Source organism: Neolamprologus brichardi, chromosome 9 (genome assembly GCF_056152115.1).
Source record: "Neolamprologus brichardi isolate AB-2024 chromosome 9, ASM5615211v1, whole genome shotgun sequence".
NCBI classification, from domain to species: domain Eukaryota; kingdom Metazoa; phylum Chordata; class Actinopteri; order Cichliformes; family Cichlidae; genus Neolamprologus; species Neolamprologus brichardi.
This window is the reverse complement of record NC_142112.1, coordinates 3657382-3683598: the sequence shown is the minus strand read 5'-3', so window position 1 is coordinate 3683598 and position 26217 is coordinate 3657382. Positions and strand designations below refer to the sequence as shown.

General features: G+C 44.5%; 1 protein-coding gene across 10 annotated transcripts in view; it reads left to right on the top strand.

The window, feature by feature from the left end:
• LOC102790489 (uncharacterized) overlaps positions 1-26010 on the top strand; it is a 120205-nt gene extending 94195 nt beyond the window's left edge. For 2 of the 10 annotated variants that reach the window (XM_087845821.1, XM_087845825.1), the window contains 11 exons: positions 7961-8862; positions 9434-9688; positions 10869-11043; positions 11131-11193; positions 13817-14106; positions 14779-14835; positions 16661-16753; positions 17426-17507; positions 17632-17744; positions 21230-21422; positions 21579-21706. In XM_087845821.1, the coding sequence (XP_087701947.1) occupies positions 7961-8862; positions 9434-9688; positions 10869-11043; positions 11131-11193; positions 13817-14106; positions 14779-14835; positions 16661-16753; positions 17426-17507; positions 17632-17744; positions 21230-21422; positions 21579-21586 (2231 nt within the window). In that variant the 3' untranslated portion in view covers positions 21587-21706. Of the gene's footprint in view, positions 1-7960; positions 8863-9433; positions 9689-10868; positions 11044-11130; positions 11194-13816; positions 14107-14778; positions 14836-16660; positions 16754-17425; positions 17508-17631; positions 17745-21229; positions 21423-21578; positions 21713-21745 lie in introns of those variants that run through there. The other 8 variants (XM_087845822.1, XM_087845829.1, XM_087845824.1 and 5 more) reach the window with 8 other exon arrangements.
• The last annotated feature ends 207 nt before the right edge of the window (positions 26011-26217 follow it).

Genomic DNA, 26217 nt, shown 5'->3' with positions numbered 1-26217 from the left:
TCTTGGCTATCTGTTCATTGTTGTCATTTTCAAAGAGGTAAAGTATGCATGGTGGAGAATGCAGCAGCTGAAATGGAGAGTAGAGGTTGCTGGATGCAGCGCAAAACAAAACAAGCAAGAAAATTAGCAGGTTGACATCTTGATTAAGTTGTCTTCTGTCAGACTGCCGTAAATCAGACCTTGAATGTTACTGTAGTAGAAGGATCTGAGCTCGTGGATGGCTCCGGGGGAAGCTGCCGAGCCAGACGAATAGGAAGAGTGCCAGACGGGAAAGAGATGGAAAAGCTGAGAAAAGTCGACAGCAGTGGGAGCAGCTACCCCTCACACCCCACATGGGCTCATTGAAATTCCACGATGGTAGCATCTGTCTGGCTGTGTTGGTCAAGCAGACAGTGCGTATTAACTACAATTTCTGTGCGTGGAGTGAGTGAGGAAAACAAATGAGTGTGTCAGTGCTTGAAACAACAGGTATGGAGCGTTGAGTTTCCCCCGTCTGGCTACCTGTACGTGCTAATGCAGCACAATGAGCTTGCAGGGAGAGGTTGTGTAGCAGCGTTCCCTCCGGCTGACACTGGGATTCAGGGTCGGGATACGGCACAGCTTGTTAAAACTGATGGTTGTTCTGTCTTTGTCCAGACTCATTTCCTCTCGTTCTCTGTGCTTCCATCACGCTCTCCATCTCGTTCTAGCGCTTTCTCCTCTGTTCCTGTTACTTTGAATGCTCATTAGATTCCCGGTGAGGGCCGGCACAGCCAAGATGGCTGAAAGCGGGTCACCAAAGATGACCGTCACCAAAACAGGGTCAAAAACTTTGAAACTTGGACCATCAGGGTGGGGCGTTTAACAAGTCTCTCCTTTGCTTTGTCTGTGGCTTCTTCTTCTGCTCTCTGCTGCTGCTGGCCCAGAGAGTGGCAGAGGCTTCCAGCCAGGCCAATGTAGGCCACTAATGTTTATTTCTCTGCACCCCCTGAAGTCCAGAGTCATGTAGCTACAGGCTGTGTGTTGTATGCATTTGTTTGTTTTGGTTTACCAAGGTCATGGAGAGATCTAAACTTAGAAAAATAGCTTTACTTTCAAAGATTCTTTTTGTTTTTTGTGTGTATTTCAGGGAAGTGCATGAATCTCTATTGTATTAACCGCAAATCTTCATTGAGCTGCAGCTTGGTCATAGCTCCATCTCTCTGGAGGGGTCATCGGGGTGACGATGAGCAGATTTCATACGGAAAAAGATGAAAGGGGGTTGGGAACAGGCAACAAGGCAAAATGCATGGTGACAGTGATACAAACGAGTGAGTACAGCCCTGACGAGGAACAGGAAGTGAAGGATTTAGACAGTAAGGTCTGGGATGCGAGGATGGGGAAGATGTATAGAATATGAAGATGGGAAGGAATTTAAAAAGAAGAAAGATTTATTTTTTGATCCACTTGTGGCAGAAATATGGCCCCAAGCATCGAGCAAATGGTTCCATGGAGTCTCCAGTGCAACTCGACCCGATCATGTTAAAAGCATGGCGTTAAAAGCATGGCGCTAAAAGCATTTACAGGAAAAGCACGTCGTTGATAACACAGACTCACACCCCTCCCCCAGAGATCAGATAGTGCAGCTTTTATTATGTCGTTTTTATTAGTAGTTGTTATTGTTGCTGCTTTTGGACAACCTCAGAAGCTTCGTGTCCAAAGAAACTGAGCTCAGTCTTACAGCATCTCAGTTTGGAAAATCAATCATGCAAAATACACAACTACAATTTTAGCTTGAACCAATTAGTGGTGCTGAAGTGCTGGAGGCGCAAACATGGCCACATGTATATATACGGTTGCATTGAACATTACAATTCAATTTTATTTACACAGCACCAAATCACAGCAACGCCTCAAGGTGCTTTATATTGTGAGGCAGACCCTACAATAACACATACAGAGAAAAACCCAACAAGCACTTTGGTGACAGTGGGAAGGAAAAACTCCCTTTAAACAGGAAGAAAACTCCAGCAGAACCAGGCACAGGGAGGGGCGGGGCCATCTGCTGCGACCGGTTGGGGTGCAGTTGTTACATGATGATGTCAGCTGGCAGTGAGCTAAAAGCTCCTCCTACTTCCTGTTCAAATGTTCTTTTTGTAAGGGGCATCCAATCTGGAGAAAGCTGTCACAACTCAGTCAAAACACAAACATTGTGTCCAAATTTAGTATAATTTTTTTCTTTTACCAGGATAAAAAAGAAACAACAACAAAGAAACCCGTAGTGTTGTTGCTACCATGTGCTTTTTGTTTAGTTTGGTTATTTTACCCCTGCTTTTAATGTCAGTGCCCTCGACCTCGATGCAATAACTGAAGAAGGAAGTAATCTAGGATTTTCAAATTAATACCCCCATATGGAAAAGATATATATAAATCTTATAAAGTTTGTATCTGTCTTGCGGGAAACTTGTATGAAAAGCACACAAGAGTGAAAACAGATATAAGATCCCTAGAAAAATTATATAAATGAAACTTGTATGTTTTGGATAAGCCTTATATGATTCACTATATGAAGCAAGCTAAAGCTGATGCAAGTCTTTCATAAAAGGAGGCTGGGGGGTAGCACAGGTGGCCACCAGCATTTATTTATTTATTTATTGTTAAATGAGGCAGTAGTAACGATATTTAGACCAGAGGATGGAGTGCTAAATTCTTTATTAGCATTAGCATCGACTCCACTTTCACAGGTGGTGGTTAGAGGAACTGCAGTTGTTCCTCTTCCGTGTCATATGTGCATATACAAGCAAACTTTTGTATGCCATAAGAAATGATTTCAAACAGGTCCTTGACAGCAAGTGACAGGATGTGAGAGCAACCTCATTTATGCCAACAGTTAACCTACGCTAATGTAACACGCAGCGGTTATGCCGCAAGCCTGTAAAGGAGTTAAAGCCAAGTGCACACCGTGTTCATTGATTAAGTGGTGTTAGCCTGGACTCTTGTGAAGCCCAAATGTTGCAGAGTAAAATCACAAAGTCTGTTTTCTGTGCTGCTACAACTCCATAGCGTGTTTTCTACCAAAAGGCCGAACACGACACTAAAACCATTGTTGACGATCTCTCAGCCACAGAGCTTGTGCTGAGTAGTGAGGTGGAGCAGGGAGTTTTAATGAGGTGGCATCTGAAAGAGCTGATTTACATAATCCACTTGAGGAGCAAAAGGACGGCTTTACACATTAATGCTGAATCGTTTATTAATGGCTGAAGCCTCGGTTATTAACACGATTTCATCTTGAGCGATTCATTGGCTAAAGATTGATTACGTCTTATCTTTAACTTCTGAAGGTAAGAAACCTTCATGAACCTTCATGAACCATGCAGACCTGTTAGGTCAGTATCTCGCCAAAGTCCAAAGAGCCCGGTGGAAATTTTCCCAGTAAGGCAATTTGTGCATAAAAATTCCATGCAGATAAATCCCAAACGTGTCAGACGTTTCTGTTTTTACTCTTCTCTTTGAAATTCAGACACTGACTCGTTTTAAGAACTGGAGTGGGCATATTTTATCATATTAATAAGGCCAGAGGAAAGAGGTTTGAGTCGAGTCAGTTCCTTTCAGGAGAGTCTAAGCTTAACGGCCCTTAATGAGCTATAAGTGTTATCGTTATGTTAATGAAACCTTCAGATAAATTGGCTCACTGCACCCAGATGCTCATTGTTCTGTTGTCCCGAGCCGTGTGTTATACAAGAGTAAAAAGAAACTGCGGGCATCCTGGTGCCTCTGCAGCTCTGCTGATAAAGCAGGATGTAGCAAGTCGGGGCCGTGCAACGTAGGAAAACACATGAAGTGGTTTTACTCACTGTTCTACTTCAGGAGCTGGGCCTGATACTAGGGCTGCCACGATTACGTCGACAATCAGAATCGTCGACAACTGATTTAATAGTCGACGCGTCGTTTGAAGCTTTGTAAGATCACAAAAGACACAGGAATAAGTAGTAGGATTTAAGAGTGTAATAACGGACTGAAACAGAAGATGGCAGCACTGCATGTACAAGGATGCCAGCTGCCGTTAAACCCCGAAGAAGAAGAAGCTGCGTCCCAGAATTCATAGCGCAGCCCAGCTCAGTTTCCAACAATGGCGGCAGCTAGTTAGTTTTAATATTACTCTTATTATTCTTTCTGGGTCACAAAATAAACGTTTAACATATTTTCAGGCGAGAATGTAGCTGTGTAAACCTCAAATATCTGCTCAGTTTATCAAGACACCACATATTTTCAAAAGCGCTCCGACGTTTTCGGAGACGTCTGTTACCCACTAGCTCGATAGCTAGCCGGGGGCTAGGCTAACTAGAGCCGTGAGAACACCGGACTCCCGCTAATCGTTTTCAAACCCACCGCCGTCTTTCGCTACTCAGGTTAAACATGATATATAAGTCACTTAGATAAAATGTTATTGTTTGGCTTTTTTCAGTATTTTATTTGTTCCTGAGTAAATCGGTTTGGCTGAGATTAAAGTTATAGTTTTTACACAGCTGAATAAACGTCAAGCAGACAGCTGATTATCAGAAGTGTGAGATGCTCAGAATTTACTCCGGTGTCCTGTTATATTTTAGATAGCAAGGAGTTTATTAAACTTCACCGAAACAAAAAATGGCCGCCCCGTTACCATTGTTTTTTTTTGTTTTGGTTTGTTTTTCCTCATTTTTCAGGTCAGTTAAGTTTTATGGCGCTAAATCACAACAACAGTGTGCGAGAGCAGAGAAAAGAACGAGAACACTGAAGTCGACTGAAATACTACAACCATGCTTTGCTGTCAACACTTCTGTCTGTGCCTACAGTCATTTGTATCCAGCTGTGTTCTGTCTGCTGTGTTGACAACAGTGAAATAGTGAGTAACTATGGCACAATCAGCAGAAATAAATGAAATCGACTGAGGCCTCCTGTGGGAGAGACTCCCACAGTGGGCTGTGGGAGCGTGGGCTGGGAGTCACCTCCTGCTGGCTGATTAAATGAAGCTATTTTCACCACAGCTGTGAGACGGATCACATTTCTGCTCTAATTAGGGGGTCGGGTTGATCTCCTGAGTTGCTCGTTGTTTGCTGTATAGAAAATAGACTTTGGTTTGTTCTTGTTATCATAGCTCGGCTTTCAGTTGTGTATAATCACCTCTTTATGTTCTCTGGCTCTGCCGTGTCAACTTTCCCTGTCAGTCTGTTCACCCCAAAGCTGAACAGCCTTTGTTTGTGTTTGTTGAGTGCACTATGTGTCCTTAATTTAAGTCCGTATTTTGGGGTTTTCCCTTTTTTTGAGGAGACTATTTTGCTTTTCCGGCACCAAAACTCTTTGTTGGACTCTACCAGATTACGTCGCCTAGCTTTGCATGATTCCCAGTTTAATATATTCCTTATGTTTCCTTTCCCGGGTGTCAGTGCAGCCTCGTTTCATCCTGTCTGAAACATGCTCCTCCCCCTGTAAGCCCATCGTCTCTGTAGGCCAACCGTCTGCCGCTTGGCTGTCCCATAAAATCCCACTGGTGACCTTACTCTGTGCTAACTCCTGTTCTAGACACAGATCAGGCCTAGTCCCTCCACACTCAGGTCTCTACATGCTGACAAATGAGCTACTTATGGCTCCTGAATAATCAACATGACTCATTATCTGCCCATTAGCCTAAATGATGTGACATTTCTTCATGAATTGCCTATAAAACACGAGCGCGCTCCATCTGACAACCATCTGTGGCTGAGATTCAGTCACAGTGGCTTCAGCATGACGGCTGCTCGTTATGCTGCTCATGGATGACTGTGGCCTGTTAAAGGATTAATGCATTTACATGAGAACATTTTATATCAAGCTTCATTCCTTTCTGCTGTCAACACTGATTCTGAGCATATAAAATAATAATTAAACAGTCTTTTTGTGAGTACAGGCACTGATATAATATGTCTGCACAGGAAGCATCGCTTCTGTCCTCCACAGGAGGTTGGAGGACTGAGTCAGTTATGTCATGTTCATTTCATAAATGTGGACATGAAGGGATCCAGCTCCTCAGCTGGGACACTGAGCGGCTCTGATGAGTTCACCCCACTGTGGGGTCATCATCACTGGAGGTCAAATGATGCATTTTAGTGAGTCAGCGTGAGGGAAAGCAACATCTCTGCAGTCGGCTCCACGTTCACAAGTTCAGTTTGAAAGTTTTCAGTTCATAAGTTTTACTGTTGACTGGAGTTATTTTTCTCTGTTGAACGCTTAAACAAAAACAACATATCAAACAAACAGACCTAAGATTTAGTTTTTTAACCAAACTTAGAAAAGAGATCTGTCTTTAAAACAAAAACCAAACAAAAACTTCAGTTTATGAACCTTTTTAAAATGTTCGTTTGCTGGTGGTGGACTGTGAAGGCACCACAGGTGGGAAGTTGGAAAACTGGAAATTCTACATAAATTAGCTTTTTGAAAAAGTCACTTCCCAATGAAAATTCCCTTTAAAGGTGAATCCACTGGAAGCTGATACGAGGGAAACGCAGGACAGGTTGGATAAGCTGACCAAATGATAGTCGGGGAGCACAGAGCAGAGTAACAGATGAGACAATCACAAGGGCAGGAAAAGAGACAGGAAGTGAAACAGAATGCACAATTAAAGGTTACTGGTCGTGTCCAAATTCATGGGCTGCATCCTCAGAAGGTCGGGTAGGCCGGAAGTAAACGGCTGTGGAATTGGACGGTCTAGCCTTCAGATTAGCGTCACCGCTGTCTCGGTGGAGTTTAATAAACTTGACCGTCTGCTTCTTGCTATCTAAAATATAACAGGACACTGACGTAAATTCTCGACCGTCTCACACTTCTGTTTAATCAGTTTTCTGTTTGACGTTTAGTCAGCTGTGTGAAAACCACCCGGGGGATTAATAAAGTTTTATTTTATCTAATCTAATAACTTTAATCTCAGCCAAACCGATTTACTCGCGAACAAATAAAACACTGAAAAAAAGCCCAACAATAACATTTTTAGGTTGTCTAAGTGATTTATATATTACTTTTAACCCGAGCAGCGAAACTCCGCGGTGATCTGAACATGATGTGCCAGGAGTTGTGCCGTTCTCGGCCGCATCAGTAACCCTCGAGCTCCCGGCGAGCTATCGAGCTGGTGGGTAGCAGACGTCTCCAAAAACGTCGAAGCACTTTTGCAAATATGCGATATCTTGATAAACCGAGCAGATATTTGATGTTTACACAGCTACTTTCTCACCTGAAAATATGTTCAAAGTTTATTTTGTGACCCAGAAAGATTAGTAAGAGTAATTTTAAAACTTAGTAGCGGCCGCCATTGTTGGAAACTGACACGACGACTGTCAAAATAAAACAGGAAGTTACTATAACCCGTGAAACACACATAAACAGACAGGGAAGCTCAAGACTGAGAAATACAGAGAGACTGAAAAATCAACTACAGAGTGCTTCAAAAATCCTAAACCCGTGAATGAGTTTGTGTTTTTACTGCTCGGTGAAGTCGGTTTTCAGATGCATGTTTGCTTCTGTGATGATCTTTTTTCATGTTTTGTTCATCAACACAGTAACTTCCTCACCAGTGAACTTAAAAGCTGGAGTTCAGTTTTTATTCTAACTTGTGTAAGAGACTCTCTTCCCTCAGTGTCGTGGAATCAAATCACATATTTTTGTGCTTTCGTCCAGTAAAAGTAAACCAGCACTAAAGTTAAAAACAGATTTCTTTTGTTCTACAGTATTTACGGTCATCTCTGTGTCGGTGAGGCCGGAGGATTCAGTGAGAAGCTGCAGCTTTGAACCAACAGCAGACATGTTTGTTGGTTCTCTTCTTGCACTGTGGACAGATGTGCTGTTTACATGAGCCTCAAGTCTGTGGTGAATTCCTGGTTTCTGGAAGTCCTGAGCCGGAGCTTGTTGTTGTGGGACTGTAACTGTTTGAATGAACTCTGCTATTATTGACTGTCATTTTATTAAAAAAAAACATTTTTGTCATTTTTCTTTTCAGTAAAATCAGAAATGACAGAAAAGAAGGAGGAGAAGGTGGAGAAGAAGGAGGACAGCGTGAAGAAGGTGGACCTGTTTGACCCTGTGGATAAAGTCGAGCAGAAGAGTGTAAAGGTTGAGTTCACGAGCAGTGAGAGTCCGGTTAAGGTGCAGAAAGAAGGAGAAAAAGACAAAATGAAGGAGGCAGAGAAACAGGAAGAGAAGGTGGATAAAAATCAAAAGGAGGCAGAAAAACTGATAGAAAAGGTGGATGAAAAACAAAGAGAGACTGAAACAGAGAAAGTGTCGCCTGTGCAACAAAAGCCCGAGAAACAGGATGAAGTGAAAGCAGAGAAGATGGAGAAAGAAGAAAAAGTGGAGGTTACAGAAAAGCTGGAGGCTGAAGTCGAGAAAGCACACAATGTGGACAAAATTGCACAAAACGACAAGTCCAAAGTGTCCAAAGTGGAGGACAAAGCAGAGAAGAAGACCGCAGAGAAGCCCGAGATCACAGAAATGAAGGATGGCAAAGAGCAGCACATCAACAAAGTGGAAAAGACCCCAGAGCAACAGCCGACATCCGTCAAGCTCGACACCAGCTGTGACCAGACAGAGAAGAAGGCCGACACGGAGACAAAGGCGACAGCGGAGCAGGAAGACGCCAAGACAGAGAAGGCTGACGCAGGCGAGGCCAAGAAGACGGAGAAAGACGATGAGGCGGCGAAGCCGTCTGAGAAGCCGGTGGAAAAAACAACACAGAAGCCGGACAAAACCCAGGAAGACAAAAAGACGGTTGAGAAGAAAGATGAGAAGAAGGACAAGGCTGCAAAGGCAGACGGAGACAAGGCGAAGAAACCTACCAAACCCTCAGCGAACGGAAGCATTTCAGCACCAAGCAAAGACCTGGCAGACAGGAAGACCAAGGTAGGGGTCAGAGTGAAATGTTGCTCCTGACGTAAGCTTAGGATCATTCTGATGAAACACTGTATCACAGTTTAAAACATCACAGCGAGGGTAACGCCCACTCAGGGTGGGATTTAAAACGTAATACCTGAATGTTGGCGCGCTACAGTGATGCGGTAACAAGCAGAAATGACAGCGGTGTACAATGTCACGGCAGTTTGCATCTTACATCATAAATCGTCCAAACTGCTAATAAATATCAGGCTGATGATCAGACATGAAAGCATCTGAGACGTGCAGCGTGGGAGTGGACAGGACGGCATGAGCGCATTTTAAAAACCGAGCGTGCATGCTGCCTCAGCTTCTGTTGTGTTTGTGTTTGCTGCCGTGAAGCGACAGAGTAAATGCTAAGTATTCGTTTTTGTTTTCTGTGTTTTTTTGTTCTCACTTTTTGTGATGTAATTGCTGCTTGTGCTGCTCGACCCTGCTGCTGTTTCCATCCATTTTTGTTAATTTTATCCATTTTCCTTGGTTTCCTTGGTTTTACCCTCCATCCATCATCCATCTCCTGCGTGTTGGTCCTGCATCGCAGCCTGCTGCCGGGGCAACCAAACCAAGCGCAGCTGCCAAAATGCGCCCGAGCACTGCCGGTGCTGCTGGTCCTGCTCCAGGCCTGACTAAGCGTCCCGTATCCTCTGTCACCACCTCCGCCCCCCACACTACAGACAAAAAAACAACCACAGCTAAAGCACCTTCCACAACAGCTGCAGGGTCTAAGCGACCCTCCACCACTGCCAGCCGCCTCATATCCTCCTCCACCAGCACGACACGTGAGCTTAAACCCAAGGTAAGTTTTAGCTAACAGGAAGCGGTCAGGGCTGCACCATTCATCACAATGAATCCTTCTTATGTTTTGAAGTGATTTTATTAAACCTCATCCATATCGATCAGGACAACAGATTTCTTACTTCTTCTAACTAAAGTTAGGATCAGTGGAGTTTCTAACAACCGTCTGTTTCCCCCTCGGTCATGAATCTTTGCCATCTGGTCTGTTTGCGTGCACAGGCTCGCAGAGACGGTGAAAATGTAAATGCATGTAAAGTTTGTGAGCTGGAAATGCAGGAAAAAAGCCAGGAGGGTTAAACATGCTGAAACATTTATCTGTGCCTCTCGTTTGAATGAACAGGAGTGTTTTACTGTAGCCGTCTGTGTTATATGCAAACACACGAGTGGTTTTATAACTATGCAGATATTTACTTGTTTGTATCCACCGCAGGAGCTGCAAACATGCAGTTATAAGAATGTCTGTATATGGAACTGATATTATGTCGAAGCTGTGACACTAACCTTTCATGGCGAATGGCCCCGCCCCTCCCTGATCCTGGGTCTGCTGGAAGTTTCTTCCTGTTAAAAGGGAGTTTTTCCTTCCCACTGTCACCAAAGTGCTGCTCATAGGGGGTCATATGATTGTTGGCCTTTTGTATTATTGTAGGTCTTGTTGTTGTGAGTTGGCAATAAAATAGAATAAAAAGTTCCATTTATCAATCGGCTTGTCCAGTTTAATGCCTTGTTCCCCAAAAAGAGCAGTCAACCTTCTGTCAGCCTCTGCTGAGCTCCTTAAAGGTAAACACTGTTGCACCAACAACATATTAACAGCCCTGATGGAGCTGCTGAGCACCCAGGGGTGCAGGGTGACGGCTCGGCTGAATGTGAAGGTTAGCCTGCTCTGAGGGTTACAAGAGGCAAACACGCTGCTGAGTGAAATGTGTAATCATCGTTGAGGACTTTGGGTCCATATCTTCCGCCAATTGGGGCAAAATCCTTGACCTGAATATCTCAGCGAACATTTGCCTGGACTGATCACAACATCCAGGCACACTGAAGATGCTTTGTGACCTAATTTGCTGCTGCCTGTTTTGTTGATGTGATATCCCTCCGCAGATGCTTGCTCATATTCATTAGCTGCTTCTCTCTCTTCCTGGATGACATATCACCTCGCCCAGATTTATTTCTCTCTTTCTTTTCAGACAACAACAGAGAAGCGCCCCCTAGTGACAAAGTCCAGCACTGCTGCCTCAAATCAAACAGGTTCTACCAGCAGAAGCACGTCTGCTGCCACAGCAGCCAGTAAAACCACTGCACCAGTGCGCACGGCAGGATCTACTCGCACCACTACCACTGCTGCAGCCAAAAAGCCTCTGGGTATGTGTGCGGCTTTCTTTACACTCGGTTTATTTATCGTGTTGATAAATGACACGACTGACAAATGTTTAAACATTTTCTTTTTAGCCTCTAAGACAGAAAGCAAACCAGGAGAGGAGAAGAAACCCAGCACCCCGAGGACTTCAACAGGTAGAAACCACCACAGTGTGCGACCTTATTACACTTTGACTTTGTCGTTAGTACGAGCAGCGCAGTTTCATTAGGCTCACAGTATTAGTTATATTCTATCGGGCACAGACGCCTTTGTGTAGTCAGTTTATTTTCCTTTGTTAGTACATGTGTAAGCACATGTTTGTGGTTCAGTCATTCTAAGACTGCAGATAATACATTTAAAAATAATACAGTTTATTTATAGGCACCTTTAAAGACCCTCAAGATCACCTTACATTAGTGCAACAAAATAAAAACATGGTAAACAAACAAAACAAGTATTAAAGCTAAACAAGGTAAAAATAGACTAAGACGCAGATAAGACTGAAGCATGAGGACTCAGGTGTGATGGGGCTGAGCAGAACTATCCATGGCCACACTTATATATATGGGTGCAGTGAGAATCTGCCTGTGCCACCTTAGAGCTACCAAGTCTTCTGACACGTGGCACAGACGAGTAAACCACGGCCACTAATCAGCGGAGTGCAGCGAGTACGGGCTCAGGTTTGGGTTACAGCACTGCTTTAAGATTCAACAAGGTTCCCGTTCAGCTGGAAACGCTCCTCTGAGGTTTTGGTCCTTTTTTAGATGACAGCATCATACAGATCTCCTGCTCCACATAGCTCAGAACGCTAACACTAAGAGCAAAGTGTGCTTCAGCTATGAACCGCTGATACGTATGGATCCAACCCGATGCTGTGTACACCTGTAGTTTAATCCTGACCCTTCTCAGTCTGTTTGTGAGCTCGTGTGAGCTGTAGCCTCTGTTTTGTGTTCGTTGCTGACATGAGGTGTGGTCTTCTGCATTTTTCAGACCAGTCTCTGTAAAGGCCACCCCGTCTGGCACCGACAGCCAGGTTCAAGGTCACAGTCGATCATTTTTATCCACATTCTGATTCTCAGTTTAAACTTCAGCTGCTCATCTTGACCATAGCTGCTGGGCTCAGTGCTTTCAGTTAGTTATCTGCATTAACAAGCTGTTGAACAGGCGTACTGAAGCCACCGTGTACAGCTCGTCTGCTCGGGGGTCGACACTGCGGTGCATGTTCTGTTCTCAAGATGGGACAATACTTTAGTGACAGTTAAAGTATCGCACAGTCCAGTGTAGATACAGACAGTTGCAGTTGATATAATGAGGGTACTCCGCAGTGCCCCCTCCCATCTGTGCCGTCTCTTTGCATGTTTCTCTCCTGTTTCTTCTTCCCTGTAATCCTCTCCTCACTTCGCCTCAGTCTGTCTCCTCCTGTTGACAGAGTAGTTTCTGTTTTGGCACCAGGAGAGCTGTCAGCAGGACTGTGACACCAGAACGCGCTCATTGTGTCCGACCGCGACAATGCCGGGCAGGCTTATGCAGAGGGAGGCTTTACTGCTGAAAGGCTCTGGAGAGTTAAAAAGCTTCACCACAGCAGCCTGTGGATTACTGTCCCCTTGCTGTTGACAGGAGTTTGCAGCTCTTTGCTGATGCAGCCGCAGCTCGTCTAATCTGCCAGGGTTCATGCAGAAAGTCAAATTACTCTTTAGAAACATGAAGGCGAGGGGGAGGATTTCCTCCGTTAAATATGTCTTAACGGGAGCCGGAGATATCCGACAGGCTCTCGGGGAGGACTGACAGCAGGACACGTGGTCCAGGACGCCTCAGCGCTCTGAAAGAAGAGTTGGCATACGGTCCAGCCCAAAGTGTGTGAACTGACAGATTTGAATTGGTGCAAATGTTGCACTGCACCGTGCAGGCTGGCTTAGGATGCTGGAGCTAAAGTGTCTTTACTCAGAGAGGATTACAGCACTGAAAATCAATGGTGTTTGAAAAGCGTGTCTTTCCCTCACTTCAAAGATACGTGTGGTGCCTCTGTGCCAGAGAAAAGGATGCAGACGGGTTTTTGCACCGCTGGATATTTTTCTGTAATGTTAATTTTAGGTTTTTATGTTAAGGTTGATAACAGGCAGCGTTGTGTGTTTGTTATTACCCCTCGAGCAGCTTTGAGAAGACGCGGAGCAATAATGTCGAAACTCTTAGATGCTTAGCAGAGAGTTTAACATCATTGGAAATAACCAAGAGCTTCACATTAAGAGCTGTGCATTAAATATAAAGCCAGGAGGTGATTATCCTAGCTTACAATAGAGACAGGAAGTCGGCTTTTAGCAGTATTTATACACTACTGAAATTCAGGGTCACCTCGTCAGATGCTCGACCACCTCAACTGGCTCCTTTCCAGTTGAGCCCTCCCAGATGGTTGAACTTCTCACCCTCTCACCCGTCTGTAAGGGAGAGTACCCACGATCTCGTCCTTCACTACCCACAGCTGGTGACCGTAGGTGAGGGCCGTAGATCGACAGGTAAATTGAGAGCTTTGCTTTCACACTCAGCTCTTTCTTCACCACCACAGACTGGTGTAGCGTCCATGAATCACTACCTAACGTGGTGGAGTGCTTTGTGTGTCCCGGGGATCCCAGGGGCTGTGTCGTCCGGGGGCCCCTGCCTTGGATATGCATGCCCGCCATATTTTATTTTGCTTTTTTCCCTCTTGTTTGAAAAAGCTGCCATCATAATTCTAGTTTGGCAGAGACATCTATAAAGCTCTGTATCATTATTTTCTCCCTGTAGCTGACTCAAGCAAGCCTAAGACCACCACCACCCGCAGCACTGCCTCCACCACCACCACTGCCTCCCGCACACGAACCACAGCAGCCAAACCAGCAACGCCATCCTCCGCCGCAGGCACGGGGCCAGAGAAGAAGCCCCCGGTGCCCCGCGCCCCACGGGCCGCCTCTTCGACCACAGCGACCGCCGCTTCCCGGAGCACAGCTCGCCCCGCCACAGCTCCCGATGTCCGCAACGTCCGCTCCAAGATCGGCTCTACGGACAACATGAAGCACCAGCCCGGAGGAGGGAAGGTAGGTCTTCACCGCTGTATGAGTGTGGCGTGTGCTCTCTGACACCGACCGCACATGGACTAACAGGAAGTGGACTGTGCAACTCTGATTTCACACCTGACGCTGACCTCTTGTGGGTTCCTACCTGTCCAACCCACTAAAAGCCTATCAGCTCACTAACTGAAGGAAAATGGTCTCCATAGTTCTGCTTCTTCTCTTTTTCACTGTTTGTCGTTTTGCGTGCGTTTGTCGAGTAGATTTCCTCTGCATGTACATCTACTGTCATTGTAGACACACAACTTCCATCAAGGCTCTTTAGGTGTGCTTTCATTGCTACAGGAAGTCCAACATTTATTTGATGGACAAAAGCTGATTCATTTGCAGTAACACAGAAAATTAACCTTAAATGATCATTTTAAAGATGCCATTTTATTCATTGATTGTGTTGTTGCCCTGGTTTCACAGTCCAATGAGACAGCAGAGCACTGAGTACTGTGGAGTCGATCGGGTTGATCGGGGTCTGCTCGTGCATGTACTCTCCACTCTTCCTCGCTCCCCTCCTTCGTTTCACCTCCATGTCCCCTCACTCCTTACCTTCACTGCTGTGCGTCCAAACAATCTCTGCACTCTGACCTCCTCCTGTGTTTTTTAACGAGGTGTTGTTGTTGACCCTGCGTGGACTTGTCTCCCCAGGTGCCTCCTTCCTCTCAGAGCAGGGGTTTCACCTCCAAAGAAAGCAGCCAGGGCAAAGTGAGTTCCCTCTCCATCCTCCCACCACGACCCTCTTTTCTGTTGATATATTTTCCGCTTGCCTTTCTCTGCTTCTCATTTCTGTTGTTTGTTTAATAACTCGACCCAGTGAGAGCACAAGAGCAGGCTAGCCAGTATACTGGAGGCTCTTGAAATTGTACACGCCTCCTGTTCTCTCAGTTTCTCCCAACACGGACATCAGACGTGTCTGTGGGGAAATTAGTTATCAGATTGTTTATGGTTAATTTGTAATTAAATTTGAACCCTCTGCTCATTAATTAACCAAGATAATTAACCTTGGCCTGGGGTTTGAAGCAGCTTGTGAGTTAACACAATGCAGAGAAGCTGTTTGAAGCAAGCCGCTGCTCTCCCAGTCTAAATCTTTAGTTTGTGGACAAAAATAAAAAGTCCAGATAAAGATCAGTCACACATGGACACAGTCACCTGCACATGATTGGTACGTGTGATCATTAACATAGACTGTATATAAAAGATGGGCATGGCCAGTGTGGGTCCACCCACTGATCATAATTTACACATGAACACCTGTGTTTAGTAGGACTTTAAAAATAGACGTTTACAGCATAAATTCATCTGGAACGTGCTTACTGAGCTCACAGACCAAACTATGTTCTGGACCCAGACAGCTACAGACGTCATCTATGGATCTTTCAAATGCAGCTTGTTGCTCTTCTTCTTTTGTCTCCGTCTTATTGTCGGTCAGGGTGACAAAACAAATAGAAAAACACCAAAAAACACAAGTTGAATAAAAAACAACAATTGTAGGAAAAAATGCAGCAAAAGCTTAAAATTGAATCAGAAAACAAAACACGAGTGTTTCTGGGACACGAAACAAAACGAACTGCACTCATTACAAGTAAAATTCAAACATGCTTAATAGAAGCAGAGGACTCATCGGTGCTGTGAGGGAGGTGCAGGTGTGTTTTATCGATGTGTTTCATATGATACTGTAGATACATGTTGACCTTTAGCCTGTTAGCCTGTTAGCTTGTTAGCCTATTAGCCCTTTAGCCTGTTAGCTTGTTAGCCTGTTAGCCCTTTAGCCTGTTAGCCCTTTAGCCTGTTAGCTTATTAGCCTGTTAGCTTGTTAGCCTGTCACTTCTCGTGTCCCCAGAAACGCTTCTGTTTTCCTTCGTGATTTAGTTTTTAGCTATTTCTGCATTTCTTCTATTTTTCACGTGTTTTATTCGACGTCTGCTGTGTTTCATGAGCTTTTGCATTTTTCTGTCTACTGTTGTTTTGTTAAGGTGTGTTTGACCTCTCAGGGCCACCGTACTGAACTCATTTGGATGCAGAATGTGTGTGTTGGGTCTAGCAGTCTAACCTGACGTATTGTAAATAATATGTGTGTTTAAATTCTTGGTGTATGTTTAGTTCAGCTAACCAACGTGTACGGCAGCGTCTCCATTTAAAGAGTTTAATGAGGGTCCGAGACGTTGACGTGAGCCGGCCCGGTGTCTGTATGCTGTGCTGCATGTGTGCGCTTCATAAAGCAGGTTCGGTGTGCTCTTTGGGGCCTTCAGCTGTCCTTTTCTCCAGGTGCTCTGTTTCCATCTCTATTTAAACAGCAGCGATGCTGAACGACCGGCTACGTTTAGCTAAAGTAGTGTTTGTAGCCAGAGAGCCTCGCTCTGCCTTCTATCCTTTCCTTTCTAACCCTACCTGTGATGGTGACTTCTTCCTCCCTGCACTTTCTCTTCTCGTTTCTGCTTCTGTTCTACCTCACCTCTCCTCTATCATCTCCTCCCCCCTTTTCCCTCGCTCTTCTCTGCTCCCCTCTTGCTGCTATGCTGTATCCATATAGGTTCAGATAGTCTCCAAAAAGCTGGACTTCAGCCACGTCACATCTCGCTTGGGCTCCAAGGACAATATGAAGCATGTTCCTGGTGGAGGGAATGTAAGTACTGTCTGGCCCACAACCAGAGCCCACATGTCCCGGCCAGTTAGTCTGATATTTAGAGCCCATTAAAATGGCTCGAATGAAGGGAAGGCCACAGATGAAATGCTGTAAGAGAAGCACAGTGTAAAGAAGAGAACTGTAAGACGATGTTCGTAACGTAAATGCTGCTCTTGGCTGGAAAATGGAGCTTTGTAGTTGTTGGCATGCTGGCCAAGCTTAGGTACAAGCCCCTCCCCAGAACCTGCTTCACACTCCCGCTCGCTTCCTTAAAGTTGTGTTGTCCCGCCCTCCCACTAACCTACTAAACCCTACTCAACCCAACAGGAGCCTCTGCCCTCTGATTGGCTGTCTCGGTTCTGTAAGGACAAAATCACTGAGAGAAATCTTGGGTTTCTGGTTTCCTGCAACGATGCTGTGCCAAGCTCCTCCCTTTAGTCTCTGTCGTGGGTTCAGCACAAACATATTTCACAAAAAAACATTTTTCTACAACATGGACGAAGAAACTAGAAGATACGGTTTGTTCAGCGTGCTGTTTGTCCTGATGCTGGTAGCTCAAAGTAATCAGGACGTTAGGTTTCTTTTTTCTGATTGGTCCTTTTATTCAACCCCAGTCGAGCATTTTTACACAAATCTGAGGATTAAAGAAGAAACATTTGTGACATTCAACAGGTGCAGATTCTCAACAAGAAGGTGGACGTCAGTAAGGTGACGTCAAAGCTGGGCTCCAAGGACAACCTTAAGCACAAGCCTGGTGAGCTAAAAACTGTGTGCTCTGAGTTTGCTGTCATAAAACAACAACAATGAATCAACACATCAGCACTACAGGCTGTCTGTGACTGCACGAGCTTGCATCTGTGTACATGTGTGTGTTGCAGGAGGCGGCGATGTGAAGATCGAGTCCCACAAAGTGAACTTTAGGGAAAAGGCTCAGTCCAAAGTGGGCTCCATGGACAATGTGAGCCATTCACCTGGAGGAGGAAACATCAAGGTGAGATCACGAGCCACAGCCCGACACAGCCGTGTTTACGTCCCTCTGAATCCACTGAACTGTTTCTGATCAGTCAACAAATTAAAGAGTGAAAACGATGAACACTCGTGTCCTATGCTAGCTACAGCTGGGGTGACTCGCTTTCATGAATAAAGAAAGTAGCGCTGTAACACAACAGTTACACTTAATATGAAGGATAACTGGTGAGTCAGGGTTTGGTTTCTGCACAACTTCAAGTGGTATCCATTTACGTTACAGTGCTCATATTAAACAAAGTAACAAAAGTGGTTCTGGATGTCAGCGACAGGGTACATGACCTCGCCATGGTCATCTCTGACTGGAAGCAGAGAAGCCCCGCCCACCTGCTATTCAGCAGACCTTCAGTACAGAACGCTGCGGCACCAACAGCTCACACATTACTCCAGTTTTGGCTTCTCTTCATTGGTTGTCAGTAAATTTTAGGTTTCATTTTAAAATTGTAGTTTTATCTTTTAGAGCTCTGCACGCTGAAGCTCCCCAGTTTATCTCTGACCTGCTGAAACTTCATCCTGAGCACTTAGGTCGTCAGGTCAGGGGTCACTGTTGGTCCCGGGCACCAAGGCTGTGGAGCTCTGTGGTCTTTACGCTGTACAGACACCATCGACTCTTTAAAAAGCAGCTGAAGACATTTCTATACAAACAAGCTTTTAATTAATGTTTTATATTATTATTTATATTTCTGGTTGTATTGTGAAGCACTTTGTGATTTATAAATACATTTAACTTACTGACGAACTGGGGTTGGTTAAAAAAACAACCTCCGATTGCTTCGTATGTGTTTCGGGGGGGGGGGGGGGGGGGGGGGGGGGGGGTTACCCTCTGAAGGCCCAAAATAAAGAGAATATTTCAATCATGCAAACTGACACACTGATGTTTGTGACACACAGTTTCCTGCTGATTTCATCCACATTTAACGGTGGAGAAAAAGCTCTTGGTATTAAAATGAAGCGACTGCACCCGTGTTTCTGAATCCCTCATGAGACCAACGACACTTATGATAAATGAATAAAATAAGAACAATATAGATTTTTTAACCTTATGTATGAAAGCTGCAGTTCAGTTTCACAGCTTTTTGTGTGAGCTGTAACTGTCAGTGGGCACAGGATCCAGGCAGATATGAATCCAGAAGTAAGACTTGAGGCAGGAGCATCAGCCCTGGTCTCAAGGCTAACTCTGCTTGTAGCTTGTAGAACAACAACTGTTGTGGAGTTTATGTTCTGGGAGCTCAAGTCGACATAAATCAACTTCTCCTCACAGGCGAAGCAAGGACATTTCAATAAACAGTCACAAGTGAACTTAAGTTTAAAAAAGACCAAACCTGCTTCTTCAGGATTGTGTTGGCTTCACTCTCACAGATGTAGGATCATTTCATCAGAAGAATAATCAGAATAAAATAATAATTTATGAAAAAATCCCATCCTGAAAATCACTGACATGTGACATCTTCTAAAACTGCTTTGCATCTGATGTCTCGCAGCATCGCCCTCTAACCCTGACCTCTGTCTGAAGGACGCTGTTGTGAATTCAGTTCCTTCCGGTCTGCATGCGTCTGCATGTTAGTGTTTAAAAATGCGTTACATCGTGGGATTACTTGTGTATCAGGGCAAAAAAAGAAGACTCTGGCTTTTTCCGTTGGTCTTGTTCGGCCTCTGTGTTGGTAATGACATGTAAGGTGCTGGGATGGCCTCACACACCGGCCTCGAACCCTCCTCCCTGCAGCCAGCTTCCTGTCTCCTGAGCTTCCTGTTGTGAAAGCGTCTGCGCTCCCCCAGCAGAGACACAGAAAGCAGCCGTGACAGATAAAAGGCCCATTTTTTGGTTTTGGATTCTTTAATAAAAACTGAAAACATTCAAAATGTTCATGTTACATAAAAGAATGGATATAAATTCACCAGTTCATCAAATGATAATGATGTCACCTGTCCCCTCAGCCTATGGCAGCCTGTCTGTGTTTCATGGTCACCACATCGTCACATCTTCATCCTCATTCACTAGTTTGCCCGCTCATCGTGATCTTCGTGATCATTGCTACAAATAGAACAAACATCAAAATAAGAGAGCCGAGTTTTAGCACTGATTTGCACAGTTTTGTAAAATGTATCTTTATTTTGGAAGGAATGAAAGGATACAGTTTCCCCTTTTTCCATCCTGTGTCACCATCTACATCTGCAGAATCCAGATTCATGCAGAACCTGAACCTTTTCTCCTTTTCAACGACCGACGGGTTCTGCATTTTCTTATTGTTGCACAATCCCATGTTTAGTGTCTATTACTGCTCTGTGTGATGTGCTCCTTCATTACAATGCACACACACACACACACACACAGTTCAGTTTTTATTAGTAGCTCCAAATCAACAGTCAGCAACAGTCTGCTCATGGATCCAAACTGGGAGCAGAAGAGGAAAGCTGAGAGCTCGACTTCAAAAACTGTAGGACCCACGACTAAGGCTGCAGTGTGAGAGTGAAATGCTCTGTTGGGTTGACCTTTAACCTTATTATAAAAGAACTTGTGTGAGAGGAGAAGGATTAACTGGGAGAAGCTAATGTTGGCACTTTGTAGAGACGTGTCCTTCACATTACATCAGCTTTGTTCGGTGATGAGTTTGACTTTCAGTTGTATTTCTATCATTGCATTCATTGGGCATGCTCAGATGTTATTTGTAATATTGTATTCTTAAGTTGTTGTTTTTTGGGTCTTTTGTATTTCCATCTCTTTTCCACTATGAAAGCTCTGAGGTCCCACCCAAAGGGGAAAGGATCCACTTTCCATTACTGATCCAGTAGCTCTACCTCAGAGTGCAGCACTGGGGAACAGGTGAACAAGGATTTTGCCGAGATCATTCCTGAAGCTGTTTGCACACATTAACACGCCTCAGGACACTGCAGTGGAGTCCTCACTGACAGTCATCAGGGACAATTTCAGGTTCATAACCTGGTGAATCTTTGGGGGAAAGGACGAGCACACGTCTGGTTCCACTCGTGAATTGATTCCCTTCATCTGAAAATAAGTCACCTGCTGGGGAGACCCAGTTCAGTCCTTCACTGAAGATGCTAACCTGCACAAGTCTGAGGACTATTTTACAGAATTTCCTGGCAAAATCGGTTATTTCCACCTGTTTTTAAGTCGTGAGACAGCAATGTAGGTCAGACGTAGAAAGTGGATCACTAACAAGTAGTTTTTCTGGCTGAACCTTTCAGAGCTTCCATACCTCACCTCAGTCTGGCTCCACATCCTTCTAGCTGCATTAGTCAAATTCTTGTCATCCAAAAATGTGTAAATAAATTACTCATAAACTGATGTTTGAAGAACTTCATGTTGCCGTTCACAAAAAAGTTCTAATAATAATTCAAACGTATAGTTTTACGTCTCAGTCATGATGATGGAGATTTGGAGCCAGGTTGTTCCATCCCCACCAATTGACACATCCTGCTATGTGTTTCTAGGCTGAGGGGGCACAGGAGGCAACAGAGGGGAGTGGGGACCCCCTGAGTGGCAGCCCGGCCCCGGCCCCAGGCTCCGAGCCAGGGCAGGCCGGGGGCCCCGCTGCCCTGAAGAATGGGTTGAAGGACGGGGCTCCCTGTCATAGTGAGGGCCTCCAGGAGCCCCAGGCTCTGGACTCACACATCCCAGAGACAAGTAAGTATGTTGGTGTGTCAGTTTGGGTGGATCCCCACATAGTGAACCAGGAGGAGGCAGGAAAGGTTGGATCTGCTTGTCCTGCCGAGCCGAGTGTCTGATTGTTGTGCTGTGTGCAGTCCAAAGCTCCTGATCACATCATCTTTTATCTTACAGGCATCTAATTCTGCTGTCCCTCTGCCCTCCTCATTTCAACTCCCCCCCTCAACGTCACCGCCTCCCCCTCTCCCACCTTCTCTTTCCCGTCTTCCTTCTTTGTTCTTGTTCTCTCCCCCTCTCCCTACCTGTCCTCCCCTCCTCCCCCCCAAACATTTCTGCTTTAGATTGAGTCTTTCAAGCTCAACTTCCGCGAGAATGCTCGCTCTCGCACGGACCACGGCGCCGACATCGTCACCTGGCTAGCCCCACAGGACAACAACAGTAACAGACCCCACCCACACGGCTCCTCTTATTCCCTACACACCAACTACCACCAACAACAACCGACAACTCGTAGTGTCTCCCTCATCGAGTCGCTGGCTTCGGTCGGCTGCGTCAGCTCCCCCTCCGCCCCCTCCTCGCTGCAGCTCCAGGTGGAGGTCCAGGGGGTCGACCGCAGCAGCTCCTTAAAGGGATCGTGACCTTTGTGACCCCTCTTAATATCTCTAACCTGCTATTGCTACATTTTAACCCATCGAGTAGTTCCATCATGCTTTTCCTCTCACACTGATTGTGCGCCGTCACCCTCGCCCTGCTAGATTTGGCTGAGTGACTGTAGACTGTGCCTGGTGAGAGGCGAAGGGGAAACGAGGGCACGGTAAGGTTTTTGCTTGGATCCTCGTCACCCCACAGCCTTGTGGCAGACTGTGCTCTCCATCACCCTCCCCCAGTATCGTCCGCACCCACAGGCGTCAGCAGCAAATCACTCATCTACTAAACAGCATGGACACCCTGGCTTCTCTTTCCTTTGTGACTCTAGGGGCTGTTTGTTACCTGCATCCACTCACTCTCTGCTTCAGTGACATCATAGTAACTCATCTCGCCGTCTCCTCCTCTCTCTTCAGCAACACTTACCATAAACGCGCCGACAAACAAAATAAAGCTAGACAACGTGTAGGCTGTTTAACTCTTTATTCTCTGTGTTTGTGATGATGTGTTTGAGTGACACAAATCGTGTAAAAATGAGCTTTGGTGTTCTGCTCATCTTATTTCTTGCGTCTTTCTTTTTTTCCTTTCCTCCTCCTTCATTGATTTTAAAACAAAGTTGTATTTATTTATAGTGTCTTCCTGCATAAGCAATACAACAGGCGGTTGTTTTTTTTTTTTTTTGTCTGATCAGAAAACCTTGGAAACACGCACAGGTTTTTGTAAACCAAGACACACAGTGACGAAAGAGATTCAGAGGGAGAGAGGAAGTTGAAAAAGCAGGCGTGGCTAGAAGCGTGAAAAGGGTTGTTTTTTTATTAATGGCAAAATAGCAAGAAGCCTGTAACCTGAACGTAATAGAGGAAGATGAAGTTCAGTCTGCAGCCCAAATGTGGATGAGGAAATATGAAATATGTCTGAAGTCGAAGGAGCTGTGTGTATCGTATGTGCCTCCTGTCATTTTGAAGTACAGCGAATGAGGCTGACCCAGGCTCTGACCTAAAACTGCTCAGAGGAAGTGAAAGGAAATGCCTGGAGAAACCTGGTGCTGCTGTTAAAAGGAAATCCTGTAAGTGGCCCTTTCCTGGTAGTGCTTCTTGTCCCATTCAGGTGTTTCTATGAGGATCGTGGTAGCATGTTGTTTGGCATTTGGCTAAAGCTTCAGCTGACACTCCTGTGTCCTGTTGGAACAGCAGCGGGGACGATGCGGCTTTATCCTCTTCTATTGTAGCAATGTAATCAAATGTTGCCTTTGTAATGCATGGCCAGATAATATGACTCTAGGTTAAAGGCTGATGTCCATTATCAAAGTGTTGTGGTTTGGTCAATTTACGTGTCGAGATTAGCTGATTTATATTTTAAAGGAAACAGAGAGGAAGAACCAGTTTGTAATCTTTGTTTCCCCTTTTTAAAATCATGATTGAATTTCACAGCTGACCACAGATTTGTATGCACCAACTCTGTGGCTCAAACACACACACAGGTCAGCCACTGTCAGGATTTAAAGAGGGTTTCTTTTGTTTGTTTGTTTGCTCTTTTGGCTTTGTCAAACTGATTCTGTCAGCAGTCGTTAAAGTAATATAACAAGGGCTGGGTATCATCTGACACTGATACCATACATCTAACTGACTGGCAAATGAAAATATGATAGATCAAAACATCATCTCATAAAGTTAGGATGGGGAACGTGTTAGCAAACGTAGCATGCCCTTTTCAGTCCATGTAATACGTCTTACCTTAATAAAAGAACAGCATTTTCTTTTCATCTCCGACTCAACCAACTCTTTAGCTGCTACATGCTACAGTTAACGGCTAGCTTTTTTCACCACTCAGCTGCTAACTGTACTTGCCTCCCATCTGGTGCTTTTTTCTTAAACTGCAAACAGCTGTCTGCTGTTGTGTCTGAAAACAGGGTTCATGACAATGAAGTAAAACAGCAAATTATAAAACCAAAACAATGCGTTGAAAGAAGCTAACAAGCTTCTGGTAGCTAGCAGTAGCTACCAGAAGCTAACAAGCTTCTGGTAGATGGCAGTAGCTACCAGAAGCTAACAAGCTTCTGGTAGCTAGCAGTAGCTACCATGTTTGAAAATGTTACCTCACTAGCATGAGAGGTTTGTTTGTAATTTTCTGTTGATATCACAATAAGAAATAGTACTGTTAATCCTTTTGGCCACAATAATCTAAGCTAACATTGTGACGCCGCGAGGTGAAACTCATCGTGTAACTGCCAAAATGTTTGAGGTATACCCGACAGTTTTCTGAAGAACAGTACTTACGTTTGAACTACTCACACAGTTGTTTCCAGTCTGTGTTTGCAAAGTCATTGTTTTTGTCAAATGTAGCAAAATTCCCAAAAAGCAAAATGCTAATCCAGCTTCGTAGCAATAGCATCCAGCTACAGAAACACAGAGGTTTTCAGTGCAAGCTAAAATCAGTGATTTGTATAAAAGCTCTGATGACTTTAATTAGCACCTTAAAGCTTGAGTGTATCAGCGAGGGTTGACTGTTATGGAGTGGAAATAATGAGGAATAAGTGATCCTTCATTCTGAGTGAGCTTTTGCAGTAGTATGAATGCCCTCTCTCTTCTTCTTCAGCTGTTAATTGATTTAGTCATTGCTAATTTTTAACAGAAGTACAGGGACGGGAAGTCAACCAATGTCTTTGGGAATATTTCACATGCAGATGGTGGCGCGTTAATAAAAGCTGTCATCAAGCAGTTGAATTGCTTTGTTTGCGCCGCAGCAGCTGTCTCCTAGCAAAAAGCTTCCTTGTGCCTGTCCCAACTTCTTCTAGCTTTGCTTTTCTCCCAGAGTTTCTACTTACCACAACACGGGTGTAGAGATGTGCTCTGTAGTCCTCTTTATGGCCCCTAAAATATAAGAAGTAAACAACGTAGATACCAAGCAGGGTTGGTTGGTGGGGAAGCTTAAGGAAGCATCATAACTATTATGGCTGTTTTTAAGAACTGCAAAAATAAAAAGGTCTACCTGTTTTTATTGAAAGGGGCCACCGAAGTAAAGAATGTCTTTTGAGCTATAAGTGCAGTAAAGACATAACGTATGGGCTCCTGTAGCTCTGTGGGGGGCGTGCTCGTCTGATTGGAGGGTGTAAAATATCAAATTTATCACAGCCACTTTTACAGACTGCATCTCGCCCAGAATTGAGTCTCCCAGTGCAGCACTTCTTCAAGTCTTTCAAATATTATAGCAGATGATTTTATTTGGAGTTGTGGCAGCAGCTCGATTTAGAAATATTGAACAGGAAACGTATATATGCTTAATTATTTAACTGCAGCCTTTTTAACAAAATGTATAGTGCACGCACATGTATGTCTGCACACTATGAAATCATGCTTGCAAGCCCAGTCCTAAGAGATGAGAAACGTTTCTGTAAGGATACAGTGACCTCTGCAGGTTCATATAATAAAAGAATAAAGCTAAATGGGAATGAAGCTAATGCACCTGAATCACATGCCACTGCATAACAGTGAGCACAGAGGTCCACACACAGACCTGTCATTTGGACATTCTGCATATCAAAGCCTATTAGCCGCTCTGTTACGGCACTCAGAGGGCAGACACCCTAAAACGTTCTTATTTGAGGCTGAGAAAATGAACCGTAGCTAACATTTTGGCTTATTTAATAAAAGCTCCTCTGAAATCTGTCCAAGGAGCCTCGTAGTGCTTCATCGAACGCTGCCACACTCACACCTGACATGCAAGTGTAACACTAGCTAACAAACACCTACTGTACCTGCAGAGCATGCTGAAAAACTATGGGATGTGTTAGGTAGACTTACTCTGTCATTTGAAGAACCTCTTTGTTTTTGTTTTGTTTTTTGCGTGTGTGTGTTTGTTTTTCATAATTTGAATTTTATTTTTCGGTTTGGAAAAAAATTTATTGTGATTACTTGTTAATTAGTGATGTGATAATTAAACAAATAAATTGGACTAAAACTCACATTTGATTTCATGTGTTTTGTGTGTATTTCATTCCTCTCGAGCAGGTACGCCGAAATTAAAACAACAGAATATGCAGAAAGTTTAAAACATGAGAAACATCCAGGCCATTAAAGTAAAAGTATGTTGCTTTGTAGGCTTTGTGTGAAATGCTAAACGAAACAACAGCTCACAGTGGACCTTGTTGTGTGGTTGTACCAGGACAGGT